Source organism: Diplotaxodon limnothrissa, linkage group LG3, assembly GCF_057381915.1.
Source record: "Diplotaxodon limnothrissa isolate DT_005_m linkage group LG3, D_limnothrissa_male_GT1.1, whole genome shotgun sequence".
Lineage (NCBI taxonomy): Eukaryota > Metazoa > Chordata > Actinopteri > Cichliformes > Cichlidae > Diplotaxodon > Diplotaxodon limnothrissa.
The window spans coordinates 21057513-21078542 of NC_140598.1; the positions used below are offsets into that span (position 1 = coordinate 21057513).

Here is a 21030-nt window from a genome sequence, read left to right on the forward strand (position 1 = left end):
GCACAAGGCTGGTTCGGCCCAGGTCGGCAGGGCCTGTAGAAAACACATATCCATAAGTGCAAAGCAAGCGTTTCAGTTGGAGGTGTTCATAGTCATTGAGGTCTGTGGAGCTCTGGCCATAGAGCTCCTGCAGGTGCAGAGGAACCATAGGAGGGCTGGTCAGTGAGTGTGCAGCTGGGGAGACGATGGAGGGTTCCACGGCCTCAGCTGGCTGGAGGAGCCCGGCAATTGATCCTTCCTTAATTGTTACAGCTTTATTGTCGGGGTTAAAAAGGCGAAGTGGGACAGCTTTAGAAGGCTGGGCACTGACTAGGACTCTAGCGATGAGTACTTTGTGCTTCTCAACAAAACCTTTGGTGGGACTAAGCATCATATCACCTCGAGCTGCTGCACCTCTTCACCAAACAGGATGATGCAGCGTTTGCCGAAATCAAGACGTGCTTCAGCTTGAGCGAGGAAGGGATGCCCAAGCAGCACCTATTTCTGCATCACCCAGCCCATTTGTGAAACTTCAACAGCTATAGAGTCTTGTTCAACCTCTGCTCTATAGCCACTTTATCATAAATGTCATCTCTGAAAACATGCAGGGCCTCACCAGGTTTACGCACTCGCTGCCTCAGTTCTACAGCAACAGCAGCTGCATGGTCAGAAGAAGGGCCTTATGCAGTTTCCAGTTCGTCCACCAGGCGGTGGTAATCCCATTTGGATGAGCGGGGATTTCTGTGGATAATGGCCCCTGCTGCTCCAACTAGGCAGAACTTAAGCGGAGTTGTCATTGTCTTTTCTGACCAATAGTTGGCTTCAGCGCAGCTCTCAAACCTGTGCAGAAATTCCTTCCACGGTGTGGTGCCATCATATTGACCTGGACGTAGTGTGGGGACTCTCTCTCTAGGATCACCGTCCTCTTCACTGTCAGATGGGGGCCGACGGGGCACACAGCAGGTCTTGCCTGGTTTTGAGCGGGGTTGACGCTGTGCAGGGGTTTGCCCATAGCTTATGGCTTCATTAAGGCTACTGGAAGGCATACATCTCATGGGTGTATTTAACATTGCGTTAAATTGAGCCGGTGTGCTGTGTACAAAACTGTCCATGTGAGCAGAGGAAAATGGGTTTGAGTCTGGGTAGTGCATTTTCATTTGGGGAGTAGGAGCTGGATAATAGTTCAATATGATGTGTAAGTTGATTTATTCTTTTACCTCCATGCCACAGTGGCCCAATTCTTCACCCCAGTGTTTTCTCCTCTAATTTTAATAAATTTTGCCGTTTGGACTTTGTTCCCTACAACATATCACCAAAAAATTAATTCACAAAACTCCAAATTGGCTGTATGTAAGTGGCAATACATGAAAAACCGCGGGACCCACCACACCACTAGTTTACAGTTATTTTTACTAAAAAAAACAACTAAAAAATAAACATGTCTATGCAGATGCCCATAGCTTAACAGCACAACCGCTATAAAAATTGACCTTTTGTACCACCAGATTTTCATATACTTACATTTGAAAGTGTTTTCCTCTCCTGCTTAGATCAACATCGTTATCAGAAAAACGGCCCTCAATGAATCCTGGGATATAGTAAGACGCAAAGGCGACATGGGACCCATGTTAAAATTTGGGGAAAAGTAGGACGCATTTGTCACCACATTTGGAGTACTCTTTGAATTCGGACAGATTTTGTTGCATCACTGTGACGCCATTGCCTCCAAATATGGCATTTGAAGCATCCTTCCCCTGAGTTCGGACACAGCTAGAGTGTTAGTTTTTACCCCTGCATTACTGCACCTTTCAAAGTTTCACTGAAACTGTGTTGAGCAGAGGGCTGAACTACAAACAGATTAATGTGTTAGTGAGTTGAGTTTGTTTTCGTTTTCAAGGTAACAACTCTACTTCCTCTTACTGAGCAGTTGGGCCAACATGTGTGATGTAGAGGAGTCAGAGTGCAGTTTGAAGAAGCTTTGAATAACACACACATTGCTGGCTGGCTGTCCGAGTGGTGTCCAATAAACGATGTGGGCTTCATAGATAATTGGCAAACCTTCTGGAGGAAACCTGGTCTTGTTAGGAGAGACGGCATCCATCCCACTTTGGATGGAGCAGATGTCATTTCTAGGAATATGGACAAATTCATTAAACACCCCAAAATATGACTATCCAGAGTTGGGACCAGGAAGCAGAGTTGCAGTCTTACACGCCTCTCTGCAGCTTCTCTCCTCCTGTTACCCCCCCCCCCCAAAAAAAAAACAAACAAACAAAACATCTCCATAGAGACTGTGTCAGCTCCCAAACAGACAAAAAACAAACTAAAAATCAGCAACAGACCACTTAAACATAAAAAAATCACAAAGAAAGAACGTTACAGTATCCACATCTGAACCAAAGAGTGAGACAGTGAGATGTGGATTATTAAATATTAGGTCTCTCTCCTCCAAGTCTCTGTTAGTACATGACTTAATAATTGATCAACAAATCGATTTCCTCTGCCTTGCAGAAACCTGGTTGCAGCAGGATGATTATGTTGGTTTAAATGAATCAACACCCCCGAGTCATTCTAACTACCAGAAATCTCGAAGCACAGGCCGAGGGGGCGGTGTGGCAGCAATTTTTCACACCAGCCTATTAATCAACGAAAGACCAAGACAGACTTTTAAGACCTACCATAGAACCAAGTCCGCCAGAGCTTATATTATATTTTTACATGTTGTAGTGCCATTTGTGGGAGCATTTCAAGTTGATATACATCAATACAACCGTTATAGCCCAAATTTTAATAATATATCTTCATTAAGTGCATAGTAATTACATAAATTGCAAAGAAGTGCAATAAACTACAAAAAAATTAAAATTGTTTTCGTTTTTTTAACATACATTTCTTGTTAGAGAAATTTAAGAGGCTTATCCCTCAAAACTGTAAATACAAAAAAGTTGCACAAAATAGTTTCCCAGCACAGGAAATTTAGTTCTTCATAGTTTTATTTTTGAAATACACCAATTTTTATACACTGCAGGAAAAACGAAAATAATTATTACAATGCAAATTTGCAAAAAAACCCAGCATATGCATCAAAATAAACTATTTCCAGCAGTGCAATATGAGTCCTAAGCATCCCAGAAACGCCATAGAAAGTCATAAAGTCAAACATAACTTTTAAAAACACCAGTATAGGCTCATAAGGCCCTGATAGTAAAAACTACATGGTAAATGGCCTGTATTTATATAGCGCTTTACTAGTCCCTAAGGACCCCAAAGCGCTTTACATATCCAGTCATCCACCCATTCACACACACATTCACACACTGGTGATGGCAAGCTACATTGTAGCCACAGCCACCCTGGGGCGCACTGACAGAGGCGAGGCTGCCGGACACTGGCGCCACCGGGCCCTCTGACCACCACCAGTAGGCAACGGGTGAAGTGTCTTGCCCAAGGACACAACGACCAAGACTGTCCAAGCCGGGGCTCGAACCGGCAACCTTCCGATTACAAGGCGAACGCCCAACTCTTGAGCCACGATCGCCCATTTCCGCAAAATGACATCACTTCCGGTTTCGGGCAGGTAATGGCGGACTTGCGATAGTTCGCGCTGATGGACGTAGGAAGTGTTACAAACAGCTGATTGAATCGGCAAAGCGTGTTTCTGGAATATTATGTTTTTGTTGCTGCAAGTGCTTTTTATGTAGTTTTTGCAAAGCTATATGTGTAAGGAAACTGTGACTTAGGACAAACTGATGGCATAAGATGTAAGTACAACTCCTCCGGTTTCATATGCAAAAAGAATTTTTGCGCTAGCTTATGTGGTTGCAGTGCTACCGGGATTGAAAAATAGTTATGCAAAACGGAGCGTGCCCGCTCCGACCGGCTTTAAAGGCTTTTAAGAAGGGAGACCAGAGGGTTTGATCCAACTACAGGGGGATCACACTCCTCAGCCTCCCTGGGAAGGTCTATGCCAGGGTGCTGGAAAGGAGAGTTTGTCCGCTAGTTGAACTTCGGAGGAACAATGCGGTTTTTGTCCTGGTCGCGGAACACTGGACCAGTTCTTTATCCTCTCAAGGATACTTGAGGGTGCATGTGAGTTTGCCCAACCAGTCTACATGTGTTTTGTGGACTTGGAGAAGACATTCGACCGTGTCCCTCGGGGTGTCCTGTGGGAGGTGCTGCGGGAGTATGGGGTGTCTGGCCCATTGCTTCGGGCCATTCGATCCGGATACAACAGTTGCAAGAGCTTGGTTCGCATTGCTGGCAATAAGTCGGACTCGTTCCCGGTGGATGATGGGCTCCGCCAGGGCTGCCCTTTGTCACCGATTCTATTCATAATTTTTATGGACAGGATTTCTAGGCGCAGCCAAGTGGAGGAGGGCTTTCACTTCGGTGGCCTCAGAATCTCATCTCTGCTTTTTGTGGATGATGTGGTGCTGTTGGCTTCATCGGGTGAGGGCCTCCAGCTCGCACTAGAACGGTTCGCAGCCGAGTGTGAAGCAGCAGAAATGAGGATCAGCACCTCCAAATCTGAGGCCATTGTTCTCAGCTGGAAAAGGGTGGAGTGCCCGCTCCGGGTCGGGGATGAGTTCCTGCCCCAAGTGGAGGAGTTCAAGTATCTCAGGGTCTTGTTCGCGAGTGATGGGAGAAGGGAGCCAGAGATTGACAGACAGATTGGTGCTGTGGCTGTAGTGATGCAGACGCTGCACCGGTCCATCGTGGTGAAGAGGGAGCTGAGTGTAAAAGCGAAGCTGTCAATTTACCGGTCGATCTACATCCCAATCCTCACCTATGGCCACGAGCTGTGGGTAGTGACCGAAAGAACGAGATCGCGGATACAAGCGGTGGAAATTAGCTTCCTCCGAAGGGTGGCTGGCCTCTCGCTTAGAGATAGGGTGAGAAGTTCAGCCATCCGGGAGGGGCTCAGAGTAGAGCCGCTGCTGCTCCACATCGAAAGGAGCATCTGACAAGGATGCCTCCTGGGCGCTTCCTGGGTGAGGTTTTCCGGGCATGTCCCACCGGGAGGAGGCCCCGGGGCAGACCCAGGACACGCTGGAGAGATTATATCTCTCCGCTGGCCTGGAAACGCCTTGGTGTTCCCCCGGATAAGCTAGAGGAGGTGGCTGGGGAGAGGGAGGTCTGGGCTTCTCTGCTTAGGCTGCTGCCCCCGCGACCCGACCCCGGATAAGCGGAAGAAAATGGATGGATGTTTTCAAAATTGGAGTTCAGTTATTTTTACTTCCAATAGTGTTAACATGCCACACAGGTCATGAACAAGATTTTTTTAAATTGTCATTGTAAGTGGGCTAAAGCACTTAATTAAACGTATGCTAACAGAAATGTAAATGCTGTAATTTGGTTCTTTTAATAAACCAAGTAACTTGGATGTGATGCTGGCGTGACCACAGTGCACATGTCTGCTGTTGCTCACAGTGGTCCAAGGGACGGCTCAGGGAATTTGTGTGTGTGCTCTAGTGATGGGAAATTCGGCTCTTTATAGAGAACCGGCTCTTTCGGCTCGGCTCACTAAAAAGAGCTTGCTCTGTTGGCTCCCAATCGACTCTTCGGGTTGTTTTGTTACTTTAATTACAGTGGTCCCTCGCTATAACCCAGTTCACTTTTCACGGCCTCCCTGTTTCGCCGATTTTTTTGTGTGCAATTTTCCATTTTTTTATTTTTATTTTTTTTACAGCACATTGTGTTCTGCGTCATGATTGGCTGTACACCATTGTTAATCAATCTCGTGCTGTGTCTCCTGTACAGTACAGAATGCGTTCAGCTTGTCAAACTTACATAAATCTTTGACCGCTAGCAGTGTGACTCTGAAGTGTATGTTTGTAAGTTTTCTCCCCGACAAAGGCAACAATGTTGACTAAACGTTTTGCACCGTCAACGGCAACCACAGGTGTCTTTGGTTTCATTCTATAATACTAGACTTTTTTTTTTTTTTTTTACGAAGAACTTGAGTGTTTAAACAAGAGAGAAAAGTGTGGAAATGTTCATGCCTGTCTGAGAAAAGTGTATAAAGCATGTAATGAGGGGTTTTGTCCTAAAACATGTCTTAAACATGTCTACATCTATAATTATTGTAAAAAATAAAGTTGGCTAATTCACTTTTTCACCTATTGCGGGTTATTTTTAGAAGGTAACTCCTGCGATAAACGAGGAACCTCTGTAATTTATTATCAACAACAATATAAAATTATGCACAAAATTAATTACTAGTGTAAAGAAAACATGTTTTTTTATTTATATATGTTTATTATATAAATATGCTTTTATTTATTCACTCCACATAAAATGTAAAAAGTAAATTATAAAATACAAAAACCAACCATCTACAACTTTTAACTATTTAAATTTTCAGCTTTTCCTTTTAAACAAATTTAAAGTGAAACAACACAAAACACTGCAAAACACAACAAAATAAAATATAAATTAAAATATGCAAAACAACAAGAAGATGCACACTCTCTGTCATATAGGCCTGGGATGATTTTTTGGGAGAGTGCTTTCCTGCTTCGAATTGCATACAAAGGATTCACTGCATGAATAAACTTTCTGAATCCTTTATCATCCACAACTGAAAATTGTTGGAAATCAAGTGCAATCATTTTTGCCAGGTCTTTATCAATTGAGTTCTGGCTTCCTGGGGTCACAGACTATTGCAAAAACTGTCTAATAGAGCTCTGGGTTCGTTTAGGTGATTGTGGTGGTATACTGCAAGATGCTGTAGATGCAGCAGCAGCAGCAGCAACAGTTGTAGTGGACACACTGGCATCTTCATTAATATCACACTCAACTGATTGTGTTTTATCTTCCAATTGCACTGATGGATAGACTGTTCCCAGGTGTATGTGCATGTTTTTGTGGAGTTGCTCTATATGGACTCCTTTTCTTACAGACTCTACACTCTGCCTTTGTATTGTCAATAAAATTGAAATGGTTTTGCCTCTATTCTTGGTGTCACTCATTTTCTTTACTATAACTTTCTAATGTGTCGATGTTGTCTCTTGTTGTTGCCCCTGGCTCTCTCTCCTGGTCTGTTCCTGTGCTACCGCCCCTCTCCCCTCTGCTCAGTGAACACAAGGCTCACGTGTGGTATTCTGCCCTCCCTGTACATTTATGCCCAGTTTGGCAGATAGATAAACAGTTCTTCAAAAGGAGAGGCAAAGGCTTCCAGTTCTCATTGCAGGGTTTATTTGTCTCCCGAATGAAGGCACTGTAAAACTACACACATAAGAAAAGCATATTAAAACATACATTTGGAACATAATATATTTCTCACATTACAAAATACAGACTGAAGACTTGCAACTTGAATTACAGCTGGTATAACCAATAAAAATAAATGAAAACATGTTAACTCCAAATCCCGCTAACTTGATGCTAACACATAATGGAATTTCCTATTGACATGCTAACACAATTAGCATCGGCAGTGCAGCTAACATCCCGGCTTCAAATATGAGAGTCAACAACCCATTTCACATCACATACTTAACATGAACACAGAATATAATCGTACTTACAAGCATATATTTCTCATGCTCCAGTACAGCCAACTTCAGAGTAGAGATGGACCGATCCGATATTACGTATCGGTATCGGTCCGATACTGACCTAAATTACTGGATCGGATATCGGAGAAAAATAAAAAATGTAATCCGATCCATTAAATATCACGAAAGCACCTCACAAAACTTGCAAAACGCCGTAACTCACCTCAGAACGTTAGCACGTTGGAGCAGTATGCATCACGTGATAGAGCGGCTGTGGCATGCGGGACCTGTCGGTGGTCTGGATAGCATTTGGAGCTTACTACCAACCCGGCATTTCATCTCCGACAAAATTATCCCGAGAGAAGTAAAGCAAGTGTGTAAGTCCATCTCTGAATGTTTGTAAAGCATTCCTGCGTTAAGCTTAACAAGCGACTGCCTCTTCTTGCTGCTACTTCAATCATGAAACTGCTTAATGATCAGCTGATCGGCTTTTCTGTCGGGAGTCCGTCTCTCTTGTTTGTTTTTGGCCCACTTTGCACCAGAAAGAGGAAACCAGCGGCTGAACAACAGCAGCACGTTTAAGCTTGATAAGCTGTTGTTAGAATTTATTTAATATTACTTTCTACACCAGGATCTTTTTCTACAGCTGACGGCTGGTAACTGTGCAGGGGCGGATCTAGCAAAGTTTAGCTAGGGGGGCCGATAGGGCATTAACAGGGAAAAGGGGGCACAAAGACAGACTTTTCTTTCTTATTCTCATTTAAAATGTCTAGCTTTTAATAAATAATTATCTGACACCCAAAGTTTTAATTTGATGTAAAATGAATAGAAGTCAATTACTGTATATAGTGACTATTAAGTCTAATATATATACCCTAGTAAGCTATAGTACTTTTTCCTTTGGGAAGGTACCATCTGTGCAGTCTGCAATTTTGTTGAAGAAAGTTGTTGTCACACTGCATCAAATTAAGGTTGATTACGTCGATTAAGCATCATGAGGTGGAGCGTGAGGGGTGGTTCCCTATTATTTATTTATTTATTTTTGTTGTTGCTGGGAGTTGGAACCCTATTAGTTAGGTTGCTTAATATTTACGCTAAGTACTGTTTAAAATACCAGAATAGGGAGGATGGAGCAGGTTTAAGTTTATTAGATTGATCAGTATTGCTGAACTATGAAATATTTTTTTTTGCATACAGGTATAACAGAATAGCTTTAGTGTAGTTGTTGTTTTAAACTTGAGTATGAACTTACACAAAATGCAGCAAGATATTTAAAAAAACAGTTTTGTTGATTAAAAAACACTATATCGGATTCATATCGGTATCGGCAGATATCCAAATTTATGATATCGGTATCGGACATAAAAAAGTGGTATCGTGCCATCTCTACTTCAGAGCTAATATTTTGTGTGCTGGTATCAACTTGGCCAGACTCCATGAACTTTTCCTATATTTACTAGAGAAAATTGAGTAGACAAACCCGCGTCCTCCCCTGGTGGGGTGGTGGAGCCACTGCACCCCAGCAGTGGCAGCACGTGGCGTCAAGTGAAAAAAGTGAGAGAAAGAGAAAAAGAAACAAGACGCAATTTCCAATGAGGCTCCTGTCATTCACTTCAAACAGCCAGCTCTAAGAGCCGTTTCGTACAGTACCAAGACATCACTAGTTTGCTCAGACACATGAAAAACTAGAGGGAAATTTGTTTGTTATTAATCTCTGGCTCTCTTACATAGCTCATCTTTTATCCTGTCTTCCTTCTCTCACCCCAACCGGTCATGGCAGATGGCAGTCACTGTCGCCAAAGTTGGGTTTTTCTCTTTCTACTGTAATGTCTACCTTACGATATAAGCTGCCTTGAGGCAACTGTTGTTGTGATATGGCGATGTATAAAAGAAATTGAATTGAATGAAATTGAATAACTCCTTTAGCACATTAGCCAAGAAAGCCTTGATGGTGGAGGGGAGATGTCAGCTGCTGCCATGTCTGCTTTAATAAAACAGGAAGTTGAACAGGTGGAGGCTCAACAGCACTTTCACATAAACGTCTCAGAGAAGTCATTTGGTTGGCTGAATGTACAAAGTTGAAGCAGCAGTTTTTCTAATGCACCACCTTCATGTTTCCTTCATATTTGAATCCCCCTGTAGATGCTGACAGGTAACCATGTCACACAGAGCTCAAGCCTTTGAATCCAGCTGTGACTGTTGATTTTCTATTGAATGGACTTTTTCAAATCCAGCTGTAGGCCTGTGTTTGTGAGCTCATTAACAGCTGTTTGTTTAGAGAGACGTGGTCCCCACAGGACAGCCACTACAAACATATGATTTTATAGAATATGATGCATTACTGCCGATTCAACACAATAGAAAGGATTTGGAATGAGCTCAGCCTTAAACATGTGCAGAGATATAGAAATTATTTTACTGCTACAATATAACCTGCATTGTTAATATTGCATTAATAATATACCCTACAGCATTGATATTGCCTTAAAGATGTTTATTAAAGCTATTGCCACTATGTTAACCTTTTTCATTATAGGTGCAGCCATAACCAGTTTATACACACATTGCATTCTTGTGCTCATTTAGAGTTGATGTTCAGTCTATTGAAGGTTTCAAGCTTTGTGGAGCGCTATGTCTTCACAATCTATTGTAGGTGACTTAGAGCAACAGAAGGTTAAAACGGCATACACGCTTACAACACACACTATAATCTAGAAACCTGCCAGGCCAAAGGCCTGAACTTCATTTAGCTTCTAATTTCATTTCAGTTTTCTTGGTAACAGATGACAGAAGACCCGTCAAGAAAGGTCAAGCCCTCAGGGACCATCCAGGCTTGCAATTTATTACAATTATGGAAGGTGTTAGAGAAAAAGGAACTCTTGTGTCTGTTTTTAGCCATTTAAGATGTACCATTTACTGTAATCAAGGTCTTTGATCTGTAATTGACGCTAGAAGGGGGCGTTAACCCTGATGTGATAAAAGCATTCTCAAATGTATTTTTGGTAGGAGACGTTTTGCTGGTGTGCTGCTGTATACTTCTCCTCCTGCGTGTTTTAATAAACTCATTGTTTGATTGCACTCTCCCTAATATTGATCCATAGAACACTGATGGGAACATTTTTCTGCACAATAAGTACTTTGACTTTTCATACTTTATGTACAATTTGCCAGTACTGCAGTTTTGTGTGCAGTGAGGTGTTTTCATGGTGTTTTCTTGGTGCTTTTACTAAAGGAAGGCTTCTATCAAATTCTTCCACATGTTGTCAAACTGAGCTGTGTGATGAAGTGAGTGTGACAGAAACACTCAGACTGTGTTTCTCTGCTTCATCAAGTCAAATCTGGTCCTCAGAGACTGAATAAAGTCCTGTCCCACTAACAGCAGCTCCAACAGTCTGTTCACTGCTTTCTTCCTGTCAGTCTTCATCTTTCTGCTGCGTCTCCTCTTCACACTGACCACTTTCTATCTAACAGTGAGCTCCCAGTGAAGCAGCAGCATTCAGCCTGTTAGAGTCAACACAAATGTCTCCATCCAAGCTCATGTTGTGCTTTGTTGTCCTCTCAGTCCCCCAGGTGGAGGTGGATTCAGGGGTGGAGTCTGTCCAGCTGCCCTTCAACACCACACTTCACCTGCCTGAAGACGCTAAAGTGGAGTGGAAGGACAAAGGCAGCAGGATGATCTATGTTCATCAGAACGGCTCTGACCAGCATGAAGAACAGCACCAGGTTTACAGAGACCGAACGAAGGTAAATGAAGACCTGCTGAAAACTGGAGACCTCAGTCTCACCCTGAAACACCCCACAGATGGAGACAACTACACCTACACCTGCACCGTCTACAGCAGGGAGGGAAACATCCTGCTGAAGAAACAAGTGGAGCTGAAAGTCAGAGGTCAGTGCTGTAGATACAGGTTAGGGGTCAGAGGTCATGTAGGAGTTTATTCTCTAAAAGCTTTTAGTTTGAATCTATTTTCAGTTCATTCAAGGCAGTGATGAAAGGCAGTTTAGATATCCAGTGTTAAACTATGGAGAGGTGACAGCAGTGAAAGACAGATATAGTTCGGTTAATACTAGTGAAGAAAACACAGTTATAGAAAATCAGGAGTTGTTACAATGAGTAGAAGACTCAAATTATTTATGAAATATACTGTTTATAAAGACAGAATGAAATCAGGCACTTAGGAATGTTTGCTGGTGTTTATAAGGTTAGTTAGTAGAATTGCCAACTGTCCCGTAAAAAACTGAATCGTCCCGTATTCAGAGAGAATATTACGCGCTTCATATTGCGCCGGAAAGGAACACAGTTTGTCCTGGACTTCAGCTAGAATGGGAAAAGAAACAAGACACGCAAGTCCCGTCTCTTTTATTTGTTTATTACATGCTTTGCGCCAGGAAGATGAAACCGATGAATATATGAATGAATGTCTGTGAAGGTTCTCAGTCATCCAGGTCATCGTAGTCAAAGGAGCTTGCAAAGAAAAGCGTCGGGACTTCTTTAAGTTGCTTGAAGACGTTTCAGGTCAAATGGTGTTTGACCAGTTTCACACCTTGACTCAGGCGATTAGAGGATCATCAGGGGGTTCTTTTGTCCCTCTGCGGGGGGATACTCCCAATATGAATGAATGTTGCGCTAAACAACAGCAGCACTTTTAAGCTTGATCAGCTGTTGTTAGAATTTATTTAATATTAATTTCTAGTATCAGCTGATGTTTGCTGGAGCCACAGCTGTAAAGCTGCTGGTCATGATATCGGTTTGGATATGTGGTGAGAGGGAAACATGAAGATGAAACCAGGAGATGTCCTTACTGAATCATCAGAGCTGAACAGGTGATGGAGAAACAGGTTTACCTTTTAGGTGACATGAATGAGTTGAAGGGAAGTTATGAACTGTTTCTGAGAGACAAATAACACCAGGATCCTTTTCTAAGCAGCTGACAGCTGGTAACTGTGCAGGGGCGGGTCTAGCAAAGTGTTGCCGGGGGGGCCAGGTAGGGCATTAACAGGGAAAGGGGGGCACAAGGAAATACTTTTCTTTCTTATTCTCATTTAAAATGTCTAGCTTTTATTAAATAATTATCTGAATCTTACAACCAAAGTTTTTATCTGAGATAAAATGTATAGAAATCATACATATACCAACAAGACTGTACATCACTGTCACAACAGCGTCCGTTTTCATTCAAAGGCTTTATGGCTTTAACCCTTTAGAGCCGGTCGGAGCGCGCACGCTCTGTTTTGCGTAACTATTTTTAAATCCCGGTAGCTCTGCAACCACGTGAGCTAGCCCAATAATTTTTTTTGCATATGAAACCGGAGGAGTTGTACTTACATCTTATGCCATCAGCTTGTCCTAGGTCACAGTTTCCTTCCACATATAGCTTTGCAAAAACTGCATAAAAAGCACTTGCAGCAACAAAAACATAATATTCCAGAAACACGCTTTGCCGATTCAATCAGCTGTTCATAACACTTCCTATGTTGGAATAGACGTCAGCGAGAACTATCGCAAGTCCGCCATTACCTGCCCGAAACCAGAAGTGATGTCATTTTCGCGGAAATTTAGTTTTTTTTTTTTTACCATCAGGGCCTCATGAGCCTATACTGGTGTTTTTAAAAGTTATCTTTGACTTTATGACTTTCAGTGTCGTTTCTGGGATGCTTAGGACTCATATCGCACTGCTGGAAATAGTTTATTTTGATGCATATGCTGCTTTTTTGCAAATTTGCAGTATAATATTTATTTTCATTTTTCCTGCAGTATATAAAAATTGGTGTATTTCAAAAATAAAACTATGAAGACACTCAAAATAAATTTCCTGTGGTAGGAAACTATTTTGTGCAACTTTTTTGTATTTACAGTTTTGAGGGATAAGCCTCTTAAATTTCTCTAACTAGAAATATATGTTAAAAAAGCAAAAACGATTTTCAATTTTTTTGTAGTTTATTGCACTTCTTTGCAATTTATGTAATTACTATGCACTTAATGAATACATATTATTAAAAGTTGGGCTATAATGGTTGTATTGATGTATAGCCACTTGAAATGCTCCCAAAAATGGCACCACAGCATGTAAAAATATAATATAAGCTCTGGCGGACTTGGTTCTATGGTAGGTCTTAAAGGGTTAATACCTGGTGGGCCGCTCTCTAGTCAAAATGCCCAGGCAAATTTTTTTGTCCCAATCCAGCCCTGGGCACGACGCGCAGTGAATTAATCTGAGATGGTGCATTAAAAAATAAAAGGCCGGGCCAGCGGTGCACATCGCAAATTAGCTCGCATTGACACATTAGTTGTGTCACTTCTTAATGACTTTATCTTAGCTAACAACCCCAACTACCAAATTCAACTTGGAATTAGCTAAAAATAACTTATCAGTGAGAGGGACGTTGCTAGCTGGCAGTTTTTTCAAGCAGTGTTGAAATTTCCAAATTCTCACATTTCAAATGCTTCAGCAGCTGTCTGCTCAGCACATCATCAGCACCACGGAAATACACGGATACATCTGTAGACTCGAGATAGAATTCACAATGCGTCTTCGGGACTTTCAGGCGTATGGACCAATGTTTTCCTTTCTGATCAAACCAGAAAGCTTCAATGAGCAGCTGGATTTGTCTCACATTAACTGGCTGAGTTAATACCAGTTAATGCAACATTGAATTGCAGCTGATTGAACTGAAAACCTCGACTCTGTGTGAGTCAAAGTTTGCAGAACTATGAACGCAGCTGGAATCCGTAGCTGTGCGTGTTCATGGAGCTGCATTTTCACCTGCTGGACATCACTACCTGACAAGTTTTAGCCTAATTGTAACCCTGACACTAAAACCCCATTTTGAGCCTCAAAAATGCCTTTAAATGCCTTCAAAAATGTGAGGACCGGGTTGTGTGTCCTCACAAGTGAATGCTGGTTCTCACAAGTATAGTAGAATGCAGATTTCGGTCCTCACAAAGATAGCTAGACAGGAACACACACACACACACACACACACACAACGAGGGAAATTAGGAAATGGCACACAGGAGGGAGACACAGCTGAACCTAATTAAACATGATGAGACAGGGAGGAAGCAAAACAGAATACATTGACAAAGAACACAGACTGTCAAAGTAAAACAGGAAACATAATACAGTGACACAGACCTGACACTGAGACAGAGACATGAACAGTGGGACATGAAAAAAGAGTAACGCTGAACACAGGGAAAGCATATAAACAAAACCTAAGACTGGAAATGAGGAGGTAGTAAAGAACTTAGGGAGTGTGAGATTATTATGTCATCTTATGCCATATTATGCCCCTAATTAAAGATTGTAAAATTATTATGTAGTTTTAGTTTGCATTATTCTCCTGACTTAGAAGAAGGTGGTAACTATTACATTTATTAGACTGATTTCCATTACATTAGACTGCTGATTTATAAGGAATACTGTTTTCAGAGAGTCATGGTCTTATTTGTCTGATTAGAAAGAACAGAACATACTGCACAGGAAGCCAAGGTCATAACTTAGGCTCACTGAGAGAGAGAAATAATGTGGATGTTTAGGTTTTATGACTGTGGAGGGGGGGGGGGGGGGGTCTGAAGCTATAAGAATGTGAGAAACGGTCAGACACTTCGAGATCAGGTGGACACCCTCCCGCGCTCATCTCCCCTCCGGATGGTTTATGCTCAAAAGTGTTGTATGGAATAATGAGAATTGTTGATTGAGCATTTATACACCGAGTGTTATTCTTCCTTCAGCCCAAAGATCAAAGAATTGTGAGTTTTAACAGGAGCTAGAAATACAGAAACAAAACGTAAGAGACTAGCAATGACACACAATGAAATCAAGGATTAATAATAATAGAAACCAGAAAACACTGGGTCACCGACCCAGGGCTGCGACACACAGTGAGCCTCTTATTATTCTCATTGATGATCAAGTGAAAGAGTGTTTGTATAAATGAGGTTTAGATTTTCAGTGGATAAAACCAAAATGGACATGTTCTATTTTCTAACACACTAGTCAAGCTTTATATCAAGCTGTTTTCAATTGCATGTTGAGAATCAATACTTTGCTGTTATGGCTACAGTTGATGCTTTTGTTCAGTCTCCATCGAAAGAACTCTTGAATAGTTGTACTAAAGAACAACTCTTGAAACTTGCTGAACATTATGATGTCGACGTTGGAGATAATCGGTTGAAAGATGAGATTAAAGGAGTGTTGAAGGCTGCATTAGTAAAGAAAGGCGTGTTGCCAGGTAAAATGCAGACCTTAGTGGCTGAGGTTGATCAGTCTGTGGTCTCAACTGCCGTTGCTTTGTCTCTTGAGCAGCAAAAGGAGTTGTTACTCTTAAAAATGGAAAGAGACAAGCTGAGCATTGAGAAAGACCGTGTAAGGCATTGCCGAATTGGGAGGATGGCCAGAAGCTGACTGTGTGATTATGTTACAGTCTGTTTTGACTGGAAAGGCTCAGGAAGCTTATTCAGCACTCAGTGCAGTTGATTGTCGGAGTTTTGCTACTGTTAAAGATGCAGTTCTGAAGGCGTATGAGTTGGTACCAGAAGCTTACCGTCAACGTTTCAGATCATGGAGAAAGTCTGATAAGCAGTCGCATATAGAGTTTGCGAGGGATTTAACTAAACACTTCAACAGATGGTGTTCGGCACTGGGAATGACAACTTTTCAGGATTTATGTGAGTTGATGGTACTGGAGCAGTTTAAAGAGTGTGTTCCTCCTGTGCTTGCCACTTACATTGCTGAACGGGAAGTGACAACAGTTTCTGACGCTGCTAAATTGGCAGATGAATATATCTTGGCACATAAGGGGCAGGTTGGTAGAAACTGTTTTTCAGTTGGTGCTCCTTCTAGAGCTTTTGGTCAAACTAAGTTTATGTCATCAGATCCTGGAAAGGCCAATGGTGGTGTGAAGCCCAGTAAGTTTGGTCAAGCATGCAACTACTGCCATGGCGATGGACACTGGAAAGCAGAATGTCCCTTGTTGAAAAGCAAGTTGGCGCGTACAGGCAAACAGGTTAAGCCTGCGGCTCTTACCATTACTGCACGGGAAATTTCAGAAGTCTCTCGGGAGACGCCAGTTTCGCCTTAGTCTGACTCAGAGAGCTATTCGGGGTTTGAGGATTTTTTGTCAGATGGGTTTGTATCACTCCCGGGTGATGTTCATAAAGTTCCTGTAAAGATTTTGTGTGACACAGGAGCGAAGGATTCTTTTATCTTCGCTTCCATGTTGCCATTTTCACAGGTTACTGATACTGGTGAGTGTGTGCTTGTTCAAGGCATCGATTTAACCACTATCTGTGCCCCATTGCATAAAGTCAGGCTGTCATGCAGTTTTGTGGATGATGATATCTGCCTTGGTGTTCGTCCTGCTTTGCCACTTGAGGGCGTACATGTGATTTTGGGGAATGATTTGGCTGGAAATCGAGTCTGGGCTGACAATTCTTTACCTGTTAAATCTAGAGTTCGGGATGAGTCCCATGAGTGTGAACACGGTTTTTCTGACTTTGCAGATTGTGCTGTTACAAGGGCTGCAGCTAAAAGGGATGCAGAGCCTGTAACTCAAGCAGAAGAGTGTCAGGTTGAACCAGATTTGATTGTTCCTGAACATTTGTCAGTTTCCCAGCAAGAGTTAATTCAAACACAGCGTGCTGATGCTTCACTGACTGAGCTATTTCACAAAGTGCAACCTAGTGATGACGCTACAAGTGCGGCCTCTGGTTATTTTCTGCAGAAGGATGTACTGGTCTGTAGGTGGATTCCGCAAGGGTTGAACTGTGTTGGGAGTCCAGTTGTCCAGATTGTGGTTCTGACTAAATACCGTGACGAGGTGTTGAAGTGTTCTCATGACAAATCTGGGCATTTGGGAGTGACGAAGACTTATAATTACATCTTGCGCTACTTCTTTTGGCCACGTCTTAAGCGTGATGTTTCAGCTTACATTAAGACCTGCCATACTTGCCAAATTGTAGGTAAGCCAAATCAGTCTATTAAACCTGCTCCACTTTGTCCCATCCCTGCTGTGAGTAACCCATTTGAACATTTGATCATTGACTGTGTGGGCCCTCTTCCTAGATCAAAATCTGGTTCGGAGTATCTGTTGACTGTAATGCGCCAGGTTACGCGTTATCCTCCTGCATATCCACTGCGTACCACCACAGCCTTGGCTGTGGTGAAGGCTTTGACACAGTTTAGATCAAACTTTTCGTCAAATCTATTTGCACAAGTTCTTGAGCTGTTGAATATTATACATAATAAAGCTTCTCCTTATCATCCACAGAGCCAAGGTGCTTTAGAGCGCTTCCATCAAACACTGAAGTCCTTGTTACGTGCCTATTGCACCGAAATGAGGAGTGACTGGGAGGAAGGTTTACCGTGGCTTCTGTTGGCAGCACGAGAAGTGTGCCAGGAGAGTACTGGGTTTAGCCCAAATGACTTGGTCTTTGGCCACAAAGTTCGGGGACCATTGACAGTGCTGTGCGATAAGTGGTTGTCAGGTGAACCACCAGTGAGTTTGATAGATTATGTTAATGGTTTTCGGCACAGACTGTATGTGGCAGGTCAGTTGGCCAAACTGAACCTTGAAAAGGCTCAGGTCAAGATGAAATATTTTTATGACCGGCGTTCTATACCGGCGTTATGTAAGACATATTTAATGAAAATAAGGTAAAGTAACTTAAAGACAATTTAAAGGACATAACAGCCATAACTGAAATTTCCAAATGAACAAGATGGGTGCCAGAGAGAGAGAGTCAAAGCCAGCCATCCTGCTGGTTCAGTCAAGGTGTCTTTATATACACTGGGGCTGGCCTCTCAGGTGTGCTGCATCAATAATTGGGTCAGCTCCACCTACCTGCAAGAAACAGGTAAAAGAAAAAGAAAAACACAAGGCCAGCCCACTGGCCGTCACAACCTGGACGCCCATCCCCGGACACAAAGAACCACCAATGCACCGCCGTCTGAGGGAGTCCGCCACCGGCAGGGGAAGTGGTGGTGGGGGGAGATAGGCCTCCAAACCTTAGAGGGCCTGAGATGTCCCCAGAGAGGTGGCGTCTGATACCCAACCTGACATATAGACACAGACATACAGGCACACACAGATACAAACATCCATTCCCACCCTCATGCTCTCATATGCACTTACTCCACACTCAACCAACGTGGAGACAGACATAAAGAGACGCTGTACACACAATCACACTCCCCAAGCGTACTCTACGAACCGGGTCTAGGTACCCTTGCCCCTGGAGGGGGGAACTGCACCCAGACCCAGGTGGTGTTACCCTTTTTCCTGCGGTGGGGAGAAGCAGACCGCTCCGACTCCGCAGCAGCAGGGAGGCCCCACACTCCAGACTGCAGCCGGACGGCCAACTCCTCCTCCTAGCCCCCCCGCTCCAGCAGGCTGCAGAGAACGGGGGTGAGAGAAGACTCCAAACCTCCCTCCGCCCGCTCATTGTAGTGTTGATGCATGTGTGTTCTAAGGATGCATTTAAAACCCAGGAGGGCATGGAGCTACCTGCCAGAGAGCAGCAGGTAAGCGCATAGCCCCTCCTGCTAGCCCTCAATGTCTACGTGTATTTAAAATTGAGAGGTGGGCAACGACGCCAGGGGTGAGGTGTACACCCTGATGGTAATATGGACTCCGTGTAGCGTGCCCACCCCCAAGATCCTATATGTATGTGTCATGAGAGTGTGAGTAATGTGAATGTCTAAGTTGTGGGATAAAATTGAGGCAGAGGCAGCCAGAAGAGGACGGGGGGGGGGGGGGGGGGGGGGGGGGGGGTAGCCTCCTCTGCACCCTGGTGAAACACACCTACTCCAAGGCCCTGCATGTGTGGGTGGTTGTGGTGGAGAGGGAAGAGGGAGGCAGCTGGAGATGGGGAGGGAAGGAAGGGAGGGGCAAGTGACCCCTCCCTGGGGTCAGCTCCCCCGCTGACCCCAGTAGGCACCCATACTCTGCGACCCGCCAGAGAAAGGGGGCCCAGGCCCATCCAGACCGGGGCCCAGTGCAGCCCAGTGCAGCAGCGCCGCCCGGCCCCACAGAGCCTGGGACAGTCCACCCAACCCCACCACAGAGAAAACTGCACCCACCCCATCATCCACTCATCTTCCAGACTACATAAGACAATAGACGCCAAGGCTGAGATCTTCCTCCGCCTCTCCTGTATCTCCCCCTCCTGCAGAGAGAGTTCCTGAAGAGAGGAAAGCTCCTGCAAGATGTGACAACCTCCCCCACCAGTTGAAGAGCCCCCCAGGCGGCTCGACGCACCGGCGGCACCCTGCGCCAGGGCTGGGCCCCCATACACCCACCCACCCACAAGGCCCCAGCCCAGAGCCGGAGCACCCCCAGAACCTCACGCCCATCCCGGACCCACCCAGGGGCAGCCAGGCTACCAGGTCAGTAACCCACGTCCGTCAGCACAGACCCTCCCCTAGCCCTGCTGCACGCAGCCACGAGGAAACAGTCACCTGAGAGCCAACAGAGCCCCTAACCGGACATGACCGCTACCCCGGGTTGAGCCCCCCAAGGAAGATGCCTCCGGGGAACCCCCCGACGCCCTAGGCCTGTCCCTACCCCCACACCAATCACAACAGTGAAGGCTTGTTTTTACATCATTATTATTTACCACTTCTTTCAAGAAGACAGGGCCTATCAGTTTTTGCTCCAATGCTTCCAAGTCTGTGACTGTCCAGAGGGGAAAAACAGCACCAATACTGTAATACTGCAGCAACTGGTCCATGACGTTGTTTGAGGAGAGACTGTAGCATTCAACTATGAACCCTCTGAGTCTCCTTAATGTCTTTCAGGAGGGTTAGAACACGTACAAACATGCTGGTATTAGTGGCTTGTACATGTCATCTTGGAACTGGTTGTGAAACCACTGGTGAAGGAGTTGAGGGTGGTGGTGGCCGAACAAATGGATGAGTGATGTTCAGGTGGGGAGTTTCACTTGAATGTCTGTTCTCCATCCATGGTGGTTGTGAGGTCTCTGGCTGTTCTGCAGCATTGTCCCAATCCTCATCAGAGCTTGACTGGATCACTGGCCTTAAATTGTGTGGGGGGGTTTTAAATATTTTTTTTGATTCATTTTAGGTGCTGTTTAGTCCTACAGACTAAAAACATTAATGTATAGTGCGGCATCAAAAAGAGTCTAAAACAGATTTTTAAAAGTCAAAACGTTAAAGTTTTATTTTAAGATCATATCTAAACCTGGTGAGCAGCAACGGTCTGCTAAAGATACTGTCAGTTGGTTTTTGTTTCTTATAATCACCACAATAAATTGTTGCTTTTAAGGTGTTTTGAAGAAACATAATTACCTCCTTTTCTGCTTCCCTTTTCCCAATCTGCTTCCAGAATCTGACTCAGTCTGCAGACCAGAGGTTGCTTCAGACCTCTGCAGTTTCACCCTGGTATTTTCATAGTTTTCTGGTTCAATGTGCCCCTTTTTAACTTTGAGCACCCGCCCCTTTAAACGTCTCTGCATGGCCCTGGTTGCGCTTGTGAATCATGATTCACGAGTATTGAACGATTCGTTCACGAATCGAACATCACTAGTAAT

At 43.8% G+C, this 21030-nt stretch overlaps 1 protein-coding gene across 4 annotated transcripts in view; it reads left to right on the plus strand.

Moving 5' to 3' along the window:
• Positions 1–21030, plus strand: part of LOC146634882 (uncharacterized) — a 61827-nt gene that overhangs the window by 25013 nt on the left and 15784 nt on the right. For all 4 annotated transcript variants that reach the window (XM_085378965.1, XM_085378982.1, XM_085378973.1 and 1 more), the window contains one exon: positions 11041–11367. In XM_085378965.1, coding sequence (XP_085235091.1) covers positions 11041–11367 — 327 coding nt within the window. The remainder of the gene's footprint in view (positions 1–11040; positions 11368–21030) is intronic.